Genomic DNA, 14,969 nt, shown 5'->3' on the forward strand with positions numbered 1-14,969 from the left:
ATTTATGCCATTTACTGGATCAAAAGATGCACTTTAATTTAATGCACTTTTGATCATAATTTCTGTTTTGCGAGACCATTTCTCATCATTTTGGTGGCACAAACATCCACACGCAAGATCAGAGGTTAACTGCTTAACGAAAGTCGCCATCAATATCTTTTCACTTGCGCTAACGATTTCAAAGCGCCTAAGATATGAAATTGCTTCCAACTACCGGCAACATGTTCTTTTGACCCACTGACGAACTGACGTGCCACCAGGAACAAATTGGTCGATCATTTTTGACCGCACACTGTTTCTTTTTCTTTCTACTGTTCTCTTCTTCGGCGATTGTCAGAATTCGAGTTTGACGTGTTGTCACATCAGCTGTTTCCTTGCTGTGAAGAGTTCTGGAACAACATGTGTAAATGGCGGATAAGAGTTGGAATGGAAATGTTACGAAATAGCCTAATTTGGAAGTTTAACGAAATTTCTTGCCTCATTTTACATAAAATAAGGCAAGATTTGCAAAATATTCATCGTTTAGTTCAGAATTTGCAAAAGTTTTCAGGCTTCAATATGTTTTCCCTCATTTTCATTTGTTGTTCCTGAAAGTTTCTCAGCAAGTGCAGCTGCGAATCTGTCAAATCTGTCATTCAAACACGACCGCTTATTAGGCTTAAAATGGGCATATTTCCCCTATTTGCTATGATTTTTTAATGCGATTATTTTCAATAGGCCTAATTAAAAATAATAATTAACATTTGAAAAGGCCTAATTGAAAATAATCACATAAGAAATTCATAATAAATAAGCTTTCCTGGCCGTTTTTCAATTGGGTACTAAAGCCCTATGTAAATTTTTATGTACAACGGTAAAAAATACGATTTAAAACCATTTCTGATCACTTTTTTTTTCATTTTAATGTAAAAAAAAAAATGACAAGACAACATTTTTTCGATGGATCAACTATGGTCCCCTTGGAACGAGCTGTCAAATAGGAGCTTTTCTGTCAAGAAGGACCGTGAGGTTATTTTTTCAAAATTGATTTAAAAATCCATTTTAAACTCTTTGTGGTCGTACTCATTGTCGTCATTGTACTCAGAAAAATAAGCTTTATCGCTGTAAACAATAATATCAGCAATCTAAGCTTCATTTTAGGACCCAATTGGATTATTGCATTTGTAAAGTTCATACCCGGTAATTTAAAGACATTTTTTTGTTTTCATACAACTACAATTCTGCTAACTTGTTTGGAATTCACTTAATCCTAAATATTTCACATTTTAATCTTTTTTGATGCCTATTCAAACAAACCCGAGTAAAAACAAGTTAGAAACTAGTCATTTTCGGATGAGCGTGTGGTGTCTGCTGTTGTGTTTGCGGTGTAATCGATACGGTGTAAAAGTTGACGGTGCCAACCTTTCTTCAAAGCATCCTCGGCATACATTGACAGCACACTTTCGTTCGTTTCAAAAATTTAACCGCCACAGTTCGGGTCGTTCTTTTGTGTCAAGATTGCCTGGTTAAAATCTGTTTATTAGCAAGATGAGTTTTAATTTCACTTCAGAACCGGATTCTAAATATTCCAAATTTAGTAAAATGGAAGCTCCAAAGCCGATTGGAATTGAAATTGCGTATAAAAAGGGGTAAGTTTCAGCTGCTGTGGAAGCGCCAGAGCCATTTTGAACAGTCTTCTTTTGTTTCAGCGCAAACAAAAAGCCTACCAATCCGGACCTGGAGAAGCAGATTCAAGCGATTTTGGCTGATAGCAAAGCCCTGCCCAAGGACTACTTGTTCGCGGTGACCGATCCGAACGTCGAACGGGTGACGCTGTGCGACGAGCTGCTGGAACACGCGCCGCGGTCAAATTTGAAGATTTACTCGTACACGCTGCATGACGGGGAAGGGGAGCAGGAAACGATCGAGCAGGGCGGAGATGAGGTCCAGATTGCGAACCATTGGCTGCTTCCGGCGCGGGAGTTTCACGGACTGTGGGATAGCTTGATTTACGAGGATTCGCTGAAGGAGAATCTGTTGAATTTCATGCACACAACGGCGCTCTTCTCGCAGAAGAACGTGAACGCGAATCTGATTGCTTGCAACAGGTTGGTGCTTCTTCACGGTCCACCGGGAACCGGGAAAACCAGCCTGTGCCAGGCGTTGGCTCAGAAACTGGCCATCAGGATGAACAAAAGCATTTACATGCACTTTCACCTGTTTGAGATCAACAGCCACAGCCTGTTTTCGAAGTGGTTCTCCGAGAGTGGCAAACTGGTCCAGAAGGTGTTTGGCCAGATCAACGAGCTGTGCCAGGATCCGACCTCGATGGTGTGTGTCCTGGTGGACGAGGTGGAATCGATCGCGTTCGCACGGGAAGCCATTTCCAACAACGAACCCAGTGACAGCATCCGCGTAGTCAACGCCGTTCTCACCCAGCTCGATCGAATCCGCCGCTTTCCGAACGTCATGGTGCTGGCCACGTCCAATCTCACCGGCAGCATCGACCTGGCGTTCCTGGACCGGGCCGACATCGTCCAGTACGTCGGCCCACCCACCAAGGAAGCCATCTACGAAATCTACCGATCGGCAATCGCCAACCTGCAGCAAGTGGGCATCGTAACGGACCGGGAAGAGCTTCCGTCGCGGGCCGAACTCGCCACCACCACGTCGAAAGGAAACGCAACCTCCATGCTGGAAACGCTGGCCGAGCAGAGCGTCGGATTGAGCGGACGCAGTTTGCGGAAGGTTCCATTTTTGGCGCACGCACTCCACGTTCAGCAGGACGCTACGACGCTGGTTAAGTTTTTGACCGCGATGAGGAGTGCGGTTCGACGCATGCAGGCGGACAAGGCGATGCTCGCAGCGAAGACGGACCAGGTGGAACGGGCGGCAGCGGCGGCGGCGACGAGCGATCTCAGCGGAAGCAATGGCAGTAATGCTGCAGCGGATGAACGGTCCGTGTCGATGTGATGTTAAGATTGAAAGAAACAGCTAATAAGATTGTGTTGTTTGAGTTAGGTATTTTGAATTGTATAAAATTGTATGCATTTGTTTTTTGGTTTGGAAAACCGAGTATTCATAAGTTATTGAGTATTCCTTACATGTAACTGAAAGTTTGTTACAGTTGTGTTAATAAATGAATTTTTTGTAGAATATACATGCATGCATATTGAAAAAAAATATTAATAAACGTAATAAACAATATATCCATTTAAATGAAACACGGTTTGAAGGCAAAAATTCCGAACATGACAAAAATATGTTGATATATCTTATAGTATACTGTCTAATTGTTTAAATTAGGCCACTTTAAATATGTTGCCAAAACATTTTTTTATATAGAAAAATCTTGGACAGTACTATAAAAACTATTTTTTTAAAAGTAAAAAAAAGTTTCTTTTTTTGTGATTTTTAATACCTGAAAATATTTCGAAAGGTTGGAGAAAAAAGCTTTTTTTTTAAATTGGAACGATAGTTGCCGAGTTGTTTTCATTTGGCTTATTTCAAAACAGATCTTTTAAAACCTCCTGTTGTTTCTTCCTTGACTTGATATAAAGTGTTATGCTAACAAGTTGACGTGCCCAATAAAACAACAAATTACAAATAATAGAAAAACTAAATTCATTGCAAAGCTATTTCTCAGCAATTTTTTGTCCGATTTTCAAAGTCAGAAATTGGTCAGAAAATTAAAATTTAAGAGAATTTTCTCAATTAAAAAAAATTGTCAGAAGCAAAAGACCAAACGCCATTAGGGTGTCTTTGGACAAAGGTCGAATGGATAAAAGGTCGAAAGTGGACAAATTGATGGAAGGACAAGAACAAGACGAGACGAAAGCCTCCTAAAATATTTTGACTTTGTCCTAAGGTTTCTATACGTGGTGTCAATCCAAAATTTTCGCGAAGTGAAAACGTTACGTGACGAATTCCCCTCTCGGCAAATTTCCCCTCTTTTTGGTGCACGCTGGTTGGATGAGCGAACGTTTCCCAATCAGTCAATCGAGAGACGTGAGATTGATGTATCCAAAATCACCCCCACTCCACCTCATAATTTTCGGATCGTCGACGAGGCAACAAAACGAGGCTCAGTCGGTCCCGAAAATTCATTCTTTTGCTGGACGTCGACGAGAACACATCAGAAGCAGATGGCCTGGTGGCCCGGTAGCAGACGGCCTGGAGGTCCGGGAGCAGATGGCTTGGAGGCAAGGACCAGCTAAGACATGCCAGTCGCGGGAGTCGATCTTTGGAACTGGTCACCACCTTGACTGGAGAAGCCGGAGGCCCCGCGGATGTTCCGATGGGGGGACATTTTCCGGACCGTAAGAGTTGGGGCAATATGGGTATCAAACTTTATGGTTTTTGATACTGGACATGAAATTTGACATTTCGGCAGTAGTGGCCACAATCCGGAGTGGCCGGAGGCCCCGCGGATGTTCCGATGGGGGGACATTTGCCGGACCGTAAGAGTTGAGGCAATATGGGTATCAGTATTTTTTATACTGGACATAAAAAGTTGCATTTGGCCATTATCTGAAGTTAAGCAGTTTAAATAAATTGCTTATTAGGCAGGAAGTAAGAAATAGATTACTGCGATGCACATTTTTTGTGCCACTGCGAAAATCTGTTTCTGGAAATTTAGAATAACTATCTCGTAATCAATTAGAGCCCTGTAAAGAGCAGTTTTAATGTCTGCTGTTCAAATTACCTTTACGCCGATTGCTTGCAACAGCCTTGCAAAAACATTCCCGCATCTTGATAACTTTCGAGTGGTGAAGGAAAGTCAATTGATTTCACTTCGATTTCTATTTCAGCTCCACTTGCAATTTCCGTTCCCTTAGTTCGATAGGACGTTAATCACAAGGGAATCATGGGGAAATCTGGACCGGACATTCTTATCGAAATTTCAACAATCATCTTGCAAAGTTCTTTGTCATACTGGTCATGTGTAACATAACCACCTGCACCTTTTTTTACAGATTTTTTTCAATACGGCCTAAATGCAAAAATATTTAAAAACAGCTTTGAAAACGTGTTTTGAACGGATTTCAGCTATTTTTACTTTTACTCATTAAAATTTGTTTTTTTTTTTATTTTTTCTCGAATTTTTTTATCAGCTAATTTTTTATTAGGGGGAAGGTCCTAAACTTGAGACGATTTTTTTTGAATTGCTCATGTTTAAAAGAATGGAACAAATCAAAATATAGTTTGCTTTTAAAGAAGGATCTCCGGTGGCCACATCCAGAGCCGCATTAGGAAACAGTGTTAACCAGTCATGCGACGTATCAAACTTCCTGATTTTGGATGGGGACATGAGTTATATACTCCTCTTTTAATAATATTAAGTTTGATATGTCGCAAGAGTGGTTTCACGATTTTGCCAAAATTGATACGTCACATGACTAGTTTACGCTGTCCTAATGCGGCTCCGGATGTGGCCACCGGAGATCCTTGGAACCGGTTCCGATGAGTACCCTATGGTATTTAATATTATTCTATGATTGTTTTGCATGACTATTCATGCTAGAAGAAAGCGTATCAGTTCACAATTGGATAAATCTGCTAATAATTCCAAAAATACGGATCTTCCGGTGTCCTGTACTCCGGCCACCGGTCCGTGCAGTGCGATATTTCATCGGAGTATTGTTCCTGGTGCAAAATTGAATTCTTTGATGTATAACAATCGATGGTTCGCGCGAAACCATGTTATTGTAAATTTTTGAGCCTTTTTCCCATTGTGCAACGGGGTGCAAACCAAAAAGTGTCCAACGATTTATTGATCAACCCCCGAGGGTTAAGTGAACAGTGCCATCAATTGCCACAATTTCTACAACTTTTCCCGTTTTTGGCAACACCCAAATTAATTTGATATTTTTGGTCTCGTCATACTTTCAAAACATAAAATAAATAATTAGTATTACTCAAAATATAATAATTTTTATGTAAATAATATCTTTTATCATAAATCAATTTATTTTTCTGAAAGTTAAAAAATCTTCACACCCGTTATTGTTGATTTTCACACAAATATTAGCAGTTTTTTTTTAAAATGTTTTGCTTGATTTATTTGAAAGAACTGCTCATTATTGGCAAACAATATAAAATTCACAAAAAAAAAACCGAATTCGTTAGTAACAAATATATTTTATAAACAAAATTAGAAGTCTGTGTTAGCAAATTCACAAAAATATTACAGATTTTTTTTTCTCTTTTTTCGACCTTTTGTCGAAAATTTGTTCACTTTGACATTTCGTTCGTTCGACCTTTTGCCATTCGACCTTATGTCTTTGAAGACTATTTTATTTACTAATGTTATGAGCATGCCCTGTAAAAATAATGACAGTTCTCAATCTGAGCCATCAACCAACGAAATCGGGTGCCTCCAAAAACGGCCAATTAATTAACCGACTAAGTTTGGATGCGTATTGTTTACAAAATGGACTTAGCGGAAATATTTGCTATTTTTTTCATCAGAAGAAACACGTGAATTACGCAGTGAAATTTATAGAATGTTGTGTTAATCCATCAAAGGTAAGTTTTTACAATGGAATATGTGGTAAACTTTTAAAAGAAAACATCCGGAACCGTCCTGAACCTTGCTGGACACTTCTAGCAGAGCAGGCATCAACTTTGTTTTATTTTCAGATGCCGTAGCCGAATCAAGATTGCTGCCGGAAGAAACAGCCAGGAGTTATAAGGTATGTAACAATCTTATTGATTATTTGCAGCAGATTGACCAACTGGTTCCAGCAACGGTTCCCGGAACATTTTTTTTAATCAGCCAACTAATTGACTAATTTCGTCAGATCAAGTCGGCTGATTCCGTGTACCGATCCGTCGGTTATCGTCTGTGTTAAGCTTCCATAAGAGTTTGGTGCACCATTGACCGATTCTTCGGCCAACTTCGTCGGTTGATTCAACCGACTAAAACCAACTTAGTTTTGGGAACAGTAGGGTGTTTTTTTTACAGGGTGCTGCATGCTTTAAGTCCAGTTCATATATGAAAATATGTTTGAATTAATTAATATTGAATAGAATTCTTCTACTTGTCTATGGTTCTCATCAAATCTTCAATCTCAAACATTAATCAATTTGTTCGAAACTTTATTCTCTACCCAGTAGGCATTATAACGGCCCTCATTCATGATTTCGCATTTAGTTTCAAACTTGACCATGTCCAAGCAGGCTGCATTTGTTCGTGTTGGGGCCTCCCTGGTCCTGGCCTACTTGGTTTCTCTGGTATCCAGCGAGCTGGAAATCGATTTACAGCGCATCGTGCAAAATTACGGCGAACACTTGGTGGACGCCCGCGAGTTGCGTGTCCGGAAGATCATGGCCTATCTACAATCACTTAGCTTAGAAAATTTCACTTAGCTTAGGAATTTGAATCAATGGAAATGAAGCCGAGCTTCTACAATGGAAAAGTAATCAAATTAGAAACTGACGTATGGTTTGAAAAATTTCAAAATCTACGGTAAGTTGACGTTTCAATATCAAATGTAAACAAACAACTGCATAGCAACGTATATCAGCCCAGCAAAATTTCTAAGTTGATTGTGGATGACGGCCGTAAGTTGCGTACTTTCCTAAGTAACTACTTTACTTAGATGTTCTAAGCTAAGTGATTGTAGATAGGCCATCAATCGAACAAGCCACGCGTTGAACGGAACTGTGAGAGTTGCCGTTGATTTGGATAATGATTATAGGGTGAAATTTGATTTTGTGATAAAGAAAGTTTGATTAAATTTGGTAAATTCCAGGTTTCGCTCAGTTTGGCTCACAGCCGACTCGGAAACAATCAGTTCAATATTTACCCAATGAAGATTCCGGAACAGAGAAATTGCATTCTGCTGAACAGTTCGTATCGCGAGTACCAGTCACTGTTTCGGGAGCATTCAAATATGCCGCAGGTTCCGCCGGAGGGCATGTGCCCGTTCAAAAAGGGAACCTACTGGTTTAAGGATGCGATATTTTCGGCGGACCACTTTCCACCGTACGTTCCGGAGGGTTACTGGCGGTTCACGTTTGAATATCTTGGTCCCATGGAGAACAACGCGAGCTTCAGCTTGTACGCCCAGATGAAGAACACCGGAATTTGGGATTAGTGCACAAACCTAATTACTGAGACCACAGACAAACAGAAATAAATCATTATTTTTAAAACACCTCAATTACCACAGCCTTGTGCACTGGTGCAACGGTCTTCCATGACTAATTAAATCGTACGTTCGTCAGGATAATTTACATCGAACAAAGTGCATTACCCACCAAACTGGGGTTCACTCACATCAACCTCGAGAACTTGCGCCACCAAAAGTCCATAAACTAGCAACACATCATAGCAGGCCAGCAATTATTCTTGGCACCACCGACTCGTGGACCCAAATTTGAACCCTTCGTCTCAGGCTTATGATCATCAGACAGTCAGTATAAGTAGGCGCTGCGGGTTCTTCAAACCACGCATCGGAATCACGTGTGGCATTGGCAAATTTGCTTGAAAGCCTACTTTGTAAGTTTTGCAATTCCATGACTACGAAGTGACTGATTGATGGCGACTTAATTTTAGTTTCTAGCGAATATTTCAAACTTATGATTCTTCAATTAAATTTTAAGATTTTTTAAAAACATTTTTATTAAACCCAGATATTGGTGTTCTTCATCTGGGCGTACAAGCTGAAGCTCGCGTTATTCCCCATGGGACCAAGATATTCAAACGTGAACCGCCAGTAACCCTCCGGAACGTACAGTAGGTTCCTTTTCGGAACGGACACATGCCCTCCGGCGGAACCTGCGGCATATTGGAGTGGTCCGCCAGTAGCGACTGGTAGTCGCGGTAGGAACCGTTCATGAGAACGCAACTTGCCTGCTCCGGGAGCTTCATCGGGTAGATATTGAACTGATTTCCTTTAACACAAAATCAAATTCCATCCTAAATTCATTATCCAAATCAACGGCAACCCGCAGAGTTCCATTGAGCGCGTGGCTTGTTCGAATGATCTTCCGGACACGCAACTCGCGGGCGTCCACCAAGTGTTCGCCGTAATTTTGCACGATCCGTTGTAGATCAATCTCCAACTCGCTGAATACCAGAGAAACCAAGCAGGCTAGGATCAATGTGGCCGGAACACGAACAAGTGCAGCCTGCTTTGACATGGTAGAATTTAAACTAAAGAGGAAGTCATGAATGAGATTTATTATAATGACATCTTGTGCAATGTGCACCGGTTTCAATCATATCGATAAATTTGTATACACTCAACCCCCGGTGGTTGGTCACTTTTCCGTTTGACACTTTTTTTAGTTTGTACCCCGCTGGTTGGTCAAAGTCAAACTAAAAAGTGACGAACTGTCACTTTTAACACGGCGCTCACGCACACTATCAAAACAAACGTGACCTCCGTGTAAAAGGGTTGTCAAACTAAAAAAAAATCAGTAGTGCAGATTTCAGTAAATTTAACTGAATTCAGTAATGAGAGTTTGGTGTGTATACAAATAGAGGCATGATTTGTTTCTTCAGAAATGAGTCAGAATTGGGTACTAAAGCCCTATGTAAATTTTTTTAATGTACAACGGTAAAAAACACGATTAAAACCATTTCTGATCACTTTTTTTCATTTTAATGCAAAAAAATATTGACAAGACAACATTTTTTCGATGGATCAACTATGGTCCCCTTGGAACGAGCTGTCAAGTAGGAGCTTTTCTGTCAAGAAGGACCCAATTGGATTTTTTTAAATTCCCCAGATCTGTGTGAAATGATCTCAAATCTGACGGATGCTCCAAGCGCCACTTTCTCATTTCAGAGTAATTTGAAATATCTGTTTTTAGTTTTGTAAATATTTGTTTTTTTACGAGTATTTACTTTTAACCTTATAGTGCTTTGGTAGAGAAAATCGATTTAAAACCGATTCGATTGATACCCATACGGCAAATAATATAAGGTTAAAAATACAGTCCAGACTCAATTTCAAAAGTTTTAGATATAAAACTATGAAAATTTCAGTTTTTTCTTCCAAAAAAAACAACGTAGTTTTGTGAAAACATGTTTATTTTACACAAAAACTCTAATTTAGTAAAAAGAAAATCTATTGAAAAGAGGGCTTCGTTTGATACCCATATTGAACATTATACAATTTTAAAATTTTCCGGAAAATACCATATTTTATGAAAGTTTTAGTATTTTTCATTTTAAAAACCCCTAAGGCCGTTGCAAACATTTTTTGAAGTTTATGTCCCTCGACTCTGACCAAAGTCGAGGAAGGGGACAAAAAAAAAAAAGGTTTAAAAATTGAATTTACGAGCCAGTTGTTTTGATATAATTAGTTTCCAAAATACCTAAGTATTGACGAATTTTATTTTTTTGGCGAAGGAATTAGTTTTTGCGGTGCTGAACATTGGAATTTCCTAAAAAATCAAAATATTTTTAATCCAGCCCAAACATGCTAATTATGATTATCAATGCAGAAAAATGCGTTTTAGATAGGGGTAATTCTCCGCCAACTCACACAGCAGTTGCCCCGACCCCTCTTCTTTTCTAACTTTTGTCCCTGATCACGAATCCGAGGTCCGTTTTTTGATATCTCGTGACGGAGGGGCGGTACGACCCCTTCCATTTTTGAACATGTGAAAAAAGAGGTGTTTTTCAATAATTTGCAGCCTGAAACGGTGATGAGATAGAAATTTGGTGTCAAAGGGACTTTTATGTAAAATTAGACGCCAGATTTGTTGGCGTACTCAGAATTCCGAAAAAACGTATTTTTCATCGAAAAAAAACACTAAAAAAGTTTTAAAAATTCTCCCATTTTCCGTTACTCGGCTGTAAAAAAATTTGGAACATGTCATTTTATGGGAAATTTAATGTACTTTTTGAATCTACATTGACCCAGAAGGGTCATTTTTTCATTTAGAACAAAAATTTTCATTTTAGAAATTCGTGTTTTTTCAAACTTTGCAGGGTTATTTTTTAGAGTGTAACAATATTCTACAAAGTTGTAGAGCAGACAATTACAAAAATTTTGAAATATAGACATAAGGGGTTTGCTTATAAACATCACGAGTTATCGCGATTTTACGAAAAAAAGTTTTGAAAAAGTTGGTCGTCATCGATCATGGCCGTTCATGGTTACCCGCGACAGACACGGACGACGAAACAAAGAGAAACGCAAAAAGTAACTCTTTCAAAACTTTTTTTCGTTAAATCGCGATAACTCGTGATGTTTATGAGCAAACCCCTTATGTCTATATATCAAAATTTTTGTAATTGTCTGCTCTACAATTTTGTAGAACATTGTTGCACTTAAAAAAATAACCCTGCAAAGTTAGAAAAAACACGAAGTTCTAAAATGAAAAATTTTGTTCTAAATGAAAAAACACGAAATTTTAGAATGAAAGATTTTGTTCTAAATGAAAAAATGACCCTTCTGGGTCAATGTAGATTCAAAAAGTACATTAAATTTCCCATAAAATGACATGTTCCAAAATTTTTTACAGTCAAGTAACGGAAAATGGGAGAATTTTTAAAACTTTTTTAGTGTTTTTTTCGATGAAAAATACATTTTTTCGGAATTCTGAGTACGCCATCAAATTGGGCGTCTAATTTTACATAAAAGTCCCTTTGACACCAAATTTCTATCTCATCACCGTTTCAGGCTGCAAATTATTGAAAAACATCTCTTTTTTCGCATGTTCAAAAATGGAAGGGGTCGTACCGCTCCTCCGTCACGAGATATCAAAAAACGGACCTCGGATTCGTGACATAAACTTTGAAAAATATTTGCAATGGCCTTAATAAGACAAAATATTTTAAAAAAATTACGTCGTTTGATAATCCTAATTCAAATTAAAAAAATGTATTTTTTTTAAACAAACGAAATTTTGTGAAATCCATATTGCAAGTTATGAAAATTAAAGAATTAACAAAAATACGGTGTTTTGGGAAAATTTTATTATTTTAAGCTTCAAACTCATATTTAATTTATTGCACAATTTTGGGTTGCTTGCTATCAATTTTGCAAGTTATAAAAATTAGGGTATTTATAAAATACAACATTTTGTGAACTTTTTGAGTTCTTTGAAACTAACAGTCTCCAATTGGCACAAAACACTCAGGGCTGATTATTTTTACAAATGAGCATCAAAACAACTTAAAAATCAACTAATGTTGCATTTAACGTAATTTGTGAACCTACCAGGAGCGACATAATCCATTAAACGAAAGTTTCATAACTTTTGATTGTTTTATAAGGCAGGAAATGGGTGGTCCATTCTGCCCCCAAGTGGATATTAATTTAACACTTCCACCACCAAGCCTCTAAATGATTTGAAGGTTCCGTTGTTGTTTGATAACCTTCGTAATAGCTCCTGGTAACATTATAAACATTGAACAAACTTTTTCAAACAATCCAACTTTCGAGAAAACTTATTTAAGAACCTCAAAATAAACAACATTTGCGTGGTTTTGTCAGTAAATTTACATTTACATTTTTTTTGCTCATAATTCGAAAAATACAATGAATTCAAACTTCGTTTTCGGTGTGGTGATGTTATTTGACGTCCTTTATAAGACCCTTGCCTTACAGTTGGTCTAAATCCATTCTAAAGCCCAAAACCAAGGGTGGCCCATTCTGCCCCCATGGGCCATTCTGCCCCCCCTGCCCCTATTGGCTTTTTGTTCGTAACGAATGAGAAATTGAACAATTTTTTTAATTTGAGTTCCCGCCCGTGTGGATCAATCGGACCGCGCACTAGACTCCAATCCAGAGGTCGCCGGTTCGAATCCCGTGGCGGGCGCTCTAAAATTCTAAGTGTAACTATGGGTATCCAGCGCCGTCGCTCCGTGCCATACTCAAACACTTAGGAGCTCAGGGAGGCGTAGTCCTTGTAGATTAAAGGAAGACACTAGTGTTTAGTACTAGCAATACAATAGTGGCCGACAGCTATAAACATTAATTTTGAAAATCATTTTTTTAATTAACAGTAAATTTAAAAATTGGAAATATCGTTTCCATTTATTCCTTTCTAAAGTTTTTTTTTTAAATTGATCATGATGGATTTGATTGCTCATTTGAAAAACAAAAAACAAATACAAAACAAAAATCACTTTGAAATATACATATAAAGGGTTGAATGGACAAAAGGTCGAATGCCAAAAGGTCGAATGGACGAAATGTCGAAAGGACAAAAAGTCGAAAGTTTAACAATCAAGAACAGGTTGTGTTTTTGAATTTAAAATACTCACCAAATAATTTAGAAATCGGACATTTTTTTCACCGAAAAAACCGATAAAAGCCCGTAATTTCGAATGAAAAATAAATCTTACTATTTTTAGAAGTAACTTTTTTAAATTAGACCTTTTGTCTTCTGGACGTTTTGTCGTACATCCGAAATATACATTTATTATTATTCAGTCTTGTTATGTCTTCTTTCAAAATTCGAGCCGATTTGGTTAACATTTTATATTCAATCGATTAATTTGCTCTCTTTAATCCACCAACCATCGCTTATTCATCGCTGAGTAACGCGTGCGAATCAAGCAACGAGATACTTCCTGCAATTTCTAACAAAGCACATCCTACCGGAAGCCCCACCGAAGCCCCCCCCCATCACAACTCGCTACCCCACTCAGCTCGTTCTCACTTAAATTGATGACCAGAGTCTATACTTCTAATGGATATGGATCGAACCGACCATACGAGCCTCCGCGGTGCTGCGGAGTTGCCTTGCCAGCGAACGCATCGCTACGCGACCTTGCCTCACCGGTGGCCACTCGCTCTGCCATGCAGCCTTATGTAAATTTCAACTAAATTTACCCTCCATTACGCGGTCATTTTTCATCATCAATTGGCGCGCGCGCGCCTCATCTCTCGGTGGCGTGTACGTTTTTGGCGTTTCGAGCGTTCCCTGATGTCAGAGATGCTGGCTGGTAGGCATTGCGCTGCCAGCCAATAGCTGTAAATATTAGCTATTAATTATTCAGCAACTACACAAATTGCAGTTGGGGTAGGTTCCATTTAGGGCGCCTCAATTTGCCTTTCAGCACTGCACACATGCTACTGGTGAAAAAAGAAAAAAACGATGGGTACTTTCAAAACTCGTTAAGGGAAATTCATATTTTTTGAATTTATAGGCTGGCTTAGGAATGCAAACCAATGACAAATATGTGGTTTGCCTTAAACATAAAAAATACTAAACACTTTTAAAAGCTAAAAATAATGAAAAATATCTTATTAGTACGGATACGTACACCTTTAATCAATTAAAAATATGTCCTAATCATTTCGACAAATAGAATTTGAATTTGGTTGTAGCAGATGGGAATCAAACCCATGATTCTGAGAGACCCTATGCACAAATTTTTTTTAAACATAAGATGGTCACATGAAACAAACGCAAGATTTTTCTAAAACAAAAAATAATACTCGTTCAATATGCTTTTTGTAGATTCAAAATTGGCTCAAAGATTTTTTATCGGAATAAGTATAAAAACTGGTTGAAAAGCAAGATTTAAAAAAAAACTGACACAATTTTGGTCCGCTGGAATATCAGTAAAATGAGCAAATTTCCGGGCTGCCTAAACATTTAGAGCCATTTTTTTGTGATTATTGCAATAACATGTTGATAAAACATTGTCAGCCTTTCATAGACATTAACATTTAATCGAATAGTTATCCATAGGGTTAGTGAATTTTCACGATTTCACGGACAGCGTAATATCCGTGAAATTTGGAAATTTCCGTGAAATTTAATTTTTATTTCAAATCAATAATTAAAGGTATCAAACATCAACAATAATTCAATGCTTCTGTGCTCTCCGTACGCACTATGGTACATTGGGTGGCCAAGTTTCAAAAAAGTGACCTTCTCCAAATATTTTTTGGTATTTTTTTCTCGAAAGTAAACATTCTAAGTTTGTTCATTACGGAGATACGCAAGCTGAAAGTCAAAAAATGGAGTAAAAATCTAGCGTTTTTCGTAAAAAAGGCTGATTGTTTAAT

The 14,969-nt window shown here is 38.3% G+C and overlaps 2 protein-coding genes across 2 annotated transcripts; both read left to right on the forward strand.

Annotated features, from left to right (window-relative positions):
• Positions 1 to 1,429: 1,429 nt before the first annotated feature.
• LOC120427996 (pachytene checkpoint protein 2 homolog) lies at positions 1,430 to 3,137 on the forward strand. Its single transcript, XM_039592960.2, has 2 exons — positions 1,430 to 1,628; positions 1,689 to 3,137. Exons 1-2 carry the CDS (start codon positions 1,528 to 1,530, stop codon positions 2,950 to 2,952), a joined length of 1,365 nt encoding a protein of 454 aa, XP_039448894.2. The 5' UTR covers positions 1,430 to 1,527; the 3' UTR covers positions 2,953 to 3,137.
• A 4,012-nt stretch (positions 3,138 to 7,149) lies between these two features.
• On the forward strand, positions 7,150 to 8,131 carry LOC120427995 (uncharacterized). Its single transcript, XM_039592958.1, has 3 exons — positions 7,150 to 7,305; positions 7,615 to 7,683; positions 7,737 to 8,131. The coding sequence occupies exons 1-3, from the start codon at positions 7,150 to 7,152 to the stop codon at positions 8,079 to 8,081; spliced, it is 570 nt and encodes a 189-aa protein (XP_039448892.1). The 3' UTR covers positions 8,082 to 8,131.
• Positions 8,132 to 14,969: the final 6,838 nt, after the last annotated feature.

Source organism: Culex pipiens, chromosome 3 (genome assembly GCF_016801865.2).
Source record: "Culex pipiens pallens isolate TS chromosome 3, TS_CPP_V2, whole genome shotgun sequence".
Taxonomy (NCBI): Eukaryota; Metazoa; Arthropoda; class Insecta; order Diptera; family Culicidae; genus Culex; species Culex pipiens.

Excerpts from the sequence above, each read along its gene's own strand:
- LOC120427996 (XM_039592960.2), top strand. The coding sequence starts at position 1,528 with ATGAGTTTTAATTTCACTTCAGAACCGGATTCTAAATATTCCAAATTT. Across the intron at positions 1,629-1,688 it reads GAAATTGCGTATAAAAAGGG|CGCAAACAAAAAGCCTACCA; the intron begins GTAAGTTTCAGC and ends CTTTTGTTTCAG.
- LOC120427995 (XM_039592958.1), top strand. The coding sequence starts at position 7,150 with ATGTCCAAGCAGGCTGCATTTGTTCGTGTTGGGGCCTCCCTGGTCCTG. Across the intron at positions 7,306-7,614 it reads GCGAGTTGCGTGTCCGGAAG|ATCAATCGAACAAGCCACGC; the intron begins ATCATGGCCTAT and ends TGTAGATAGGCC. Across the intron at positions 7,684-7,736 it reads ATTTGGATAATGATTATAGG|GTTTCGCTCAGTTTGGCTCA; the intron begins GTGAAATTTGAT and ends GGTAAATTCCAG.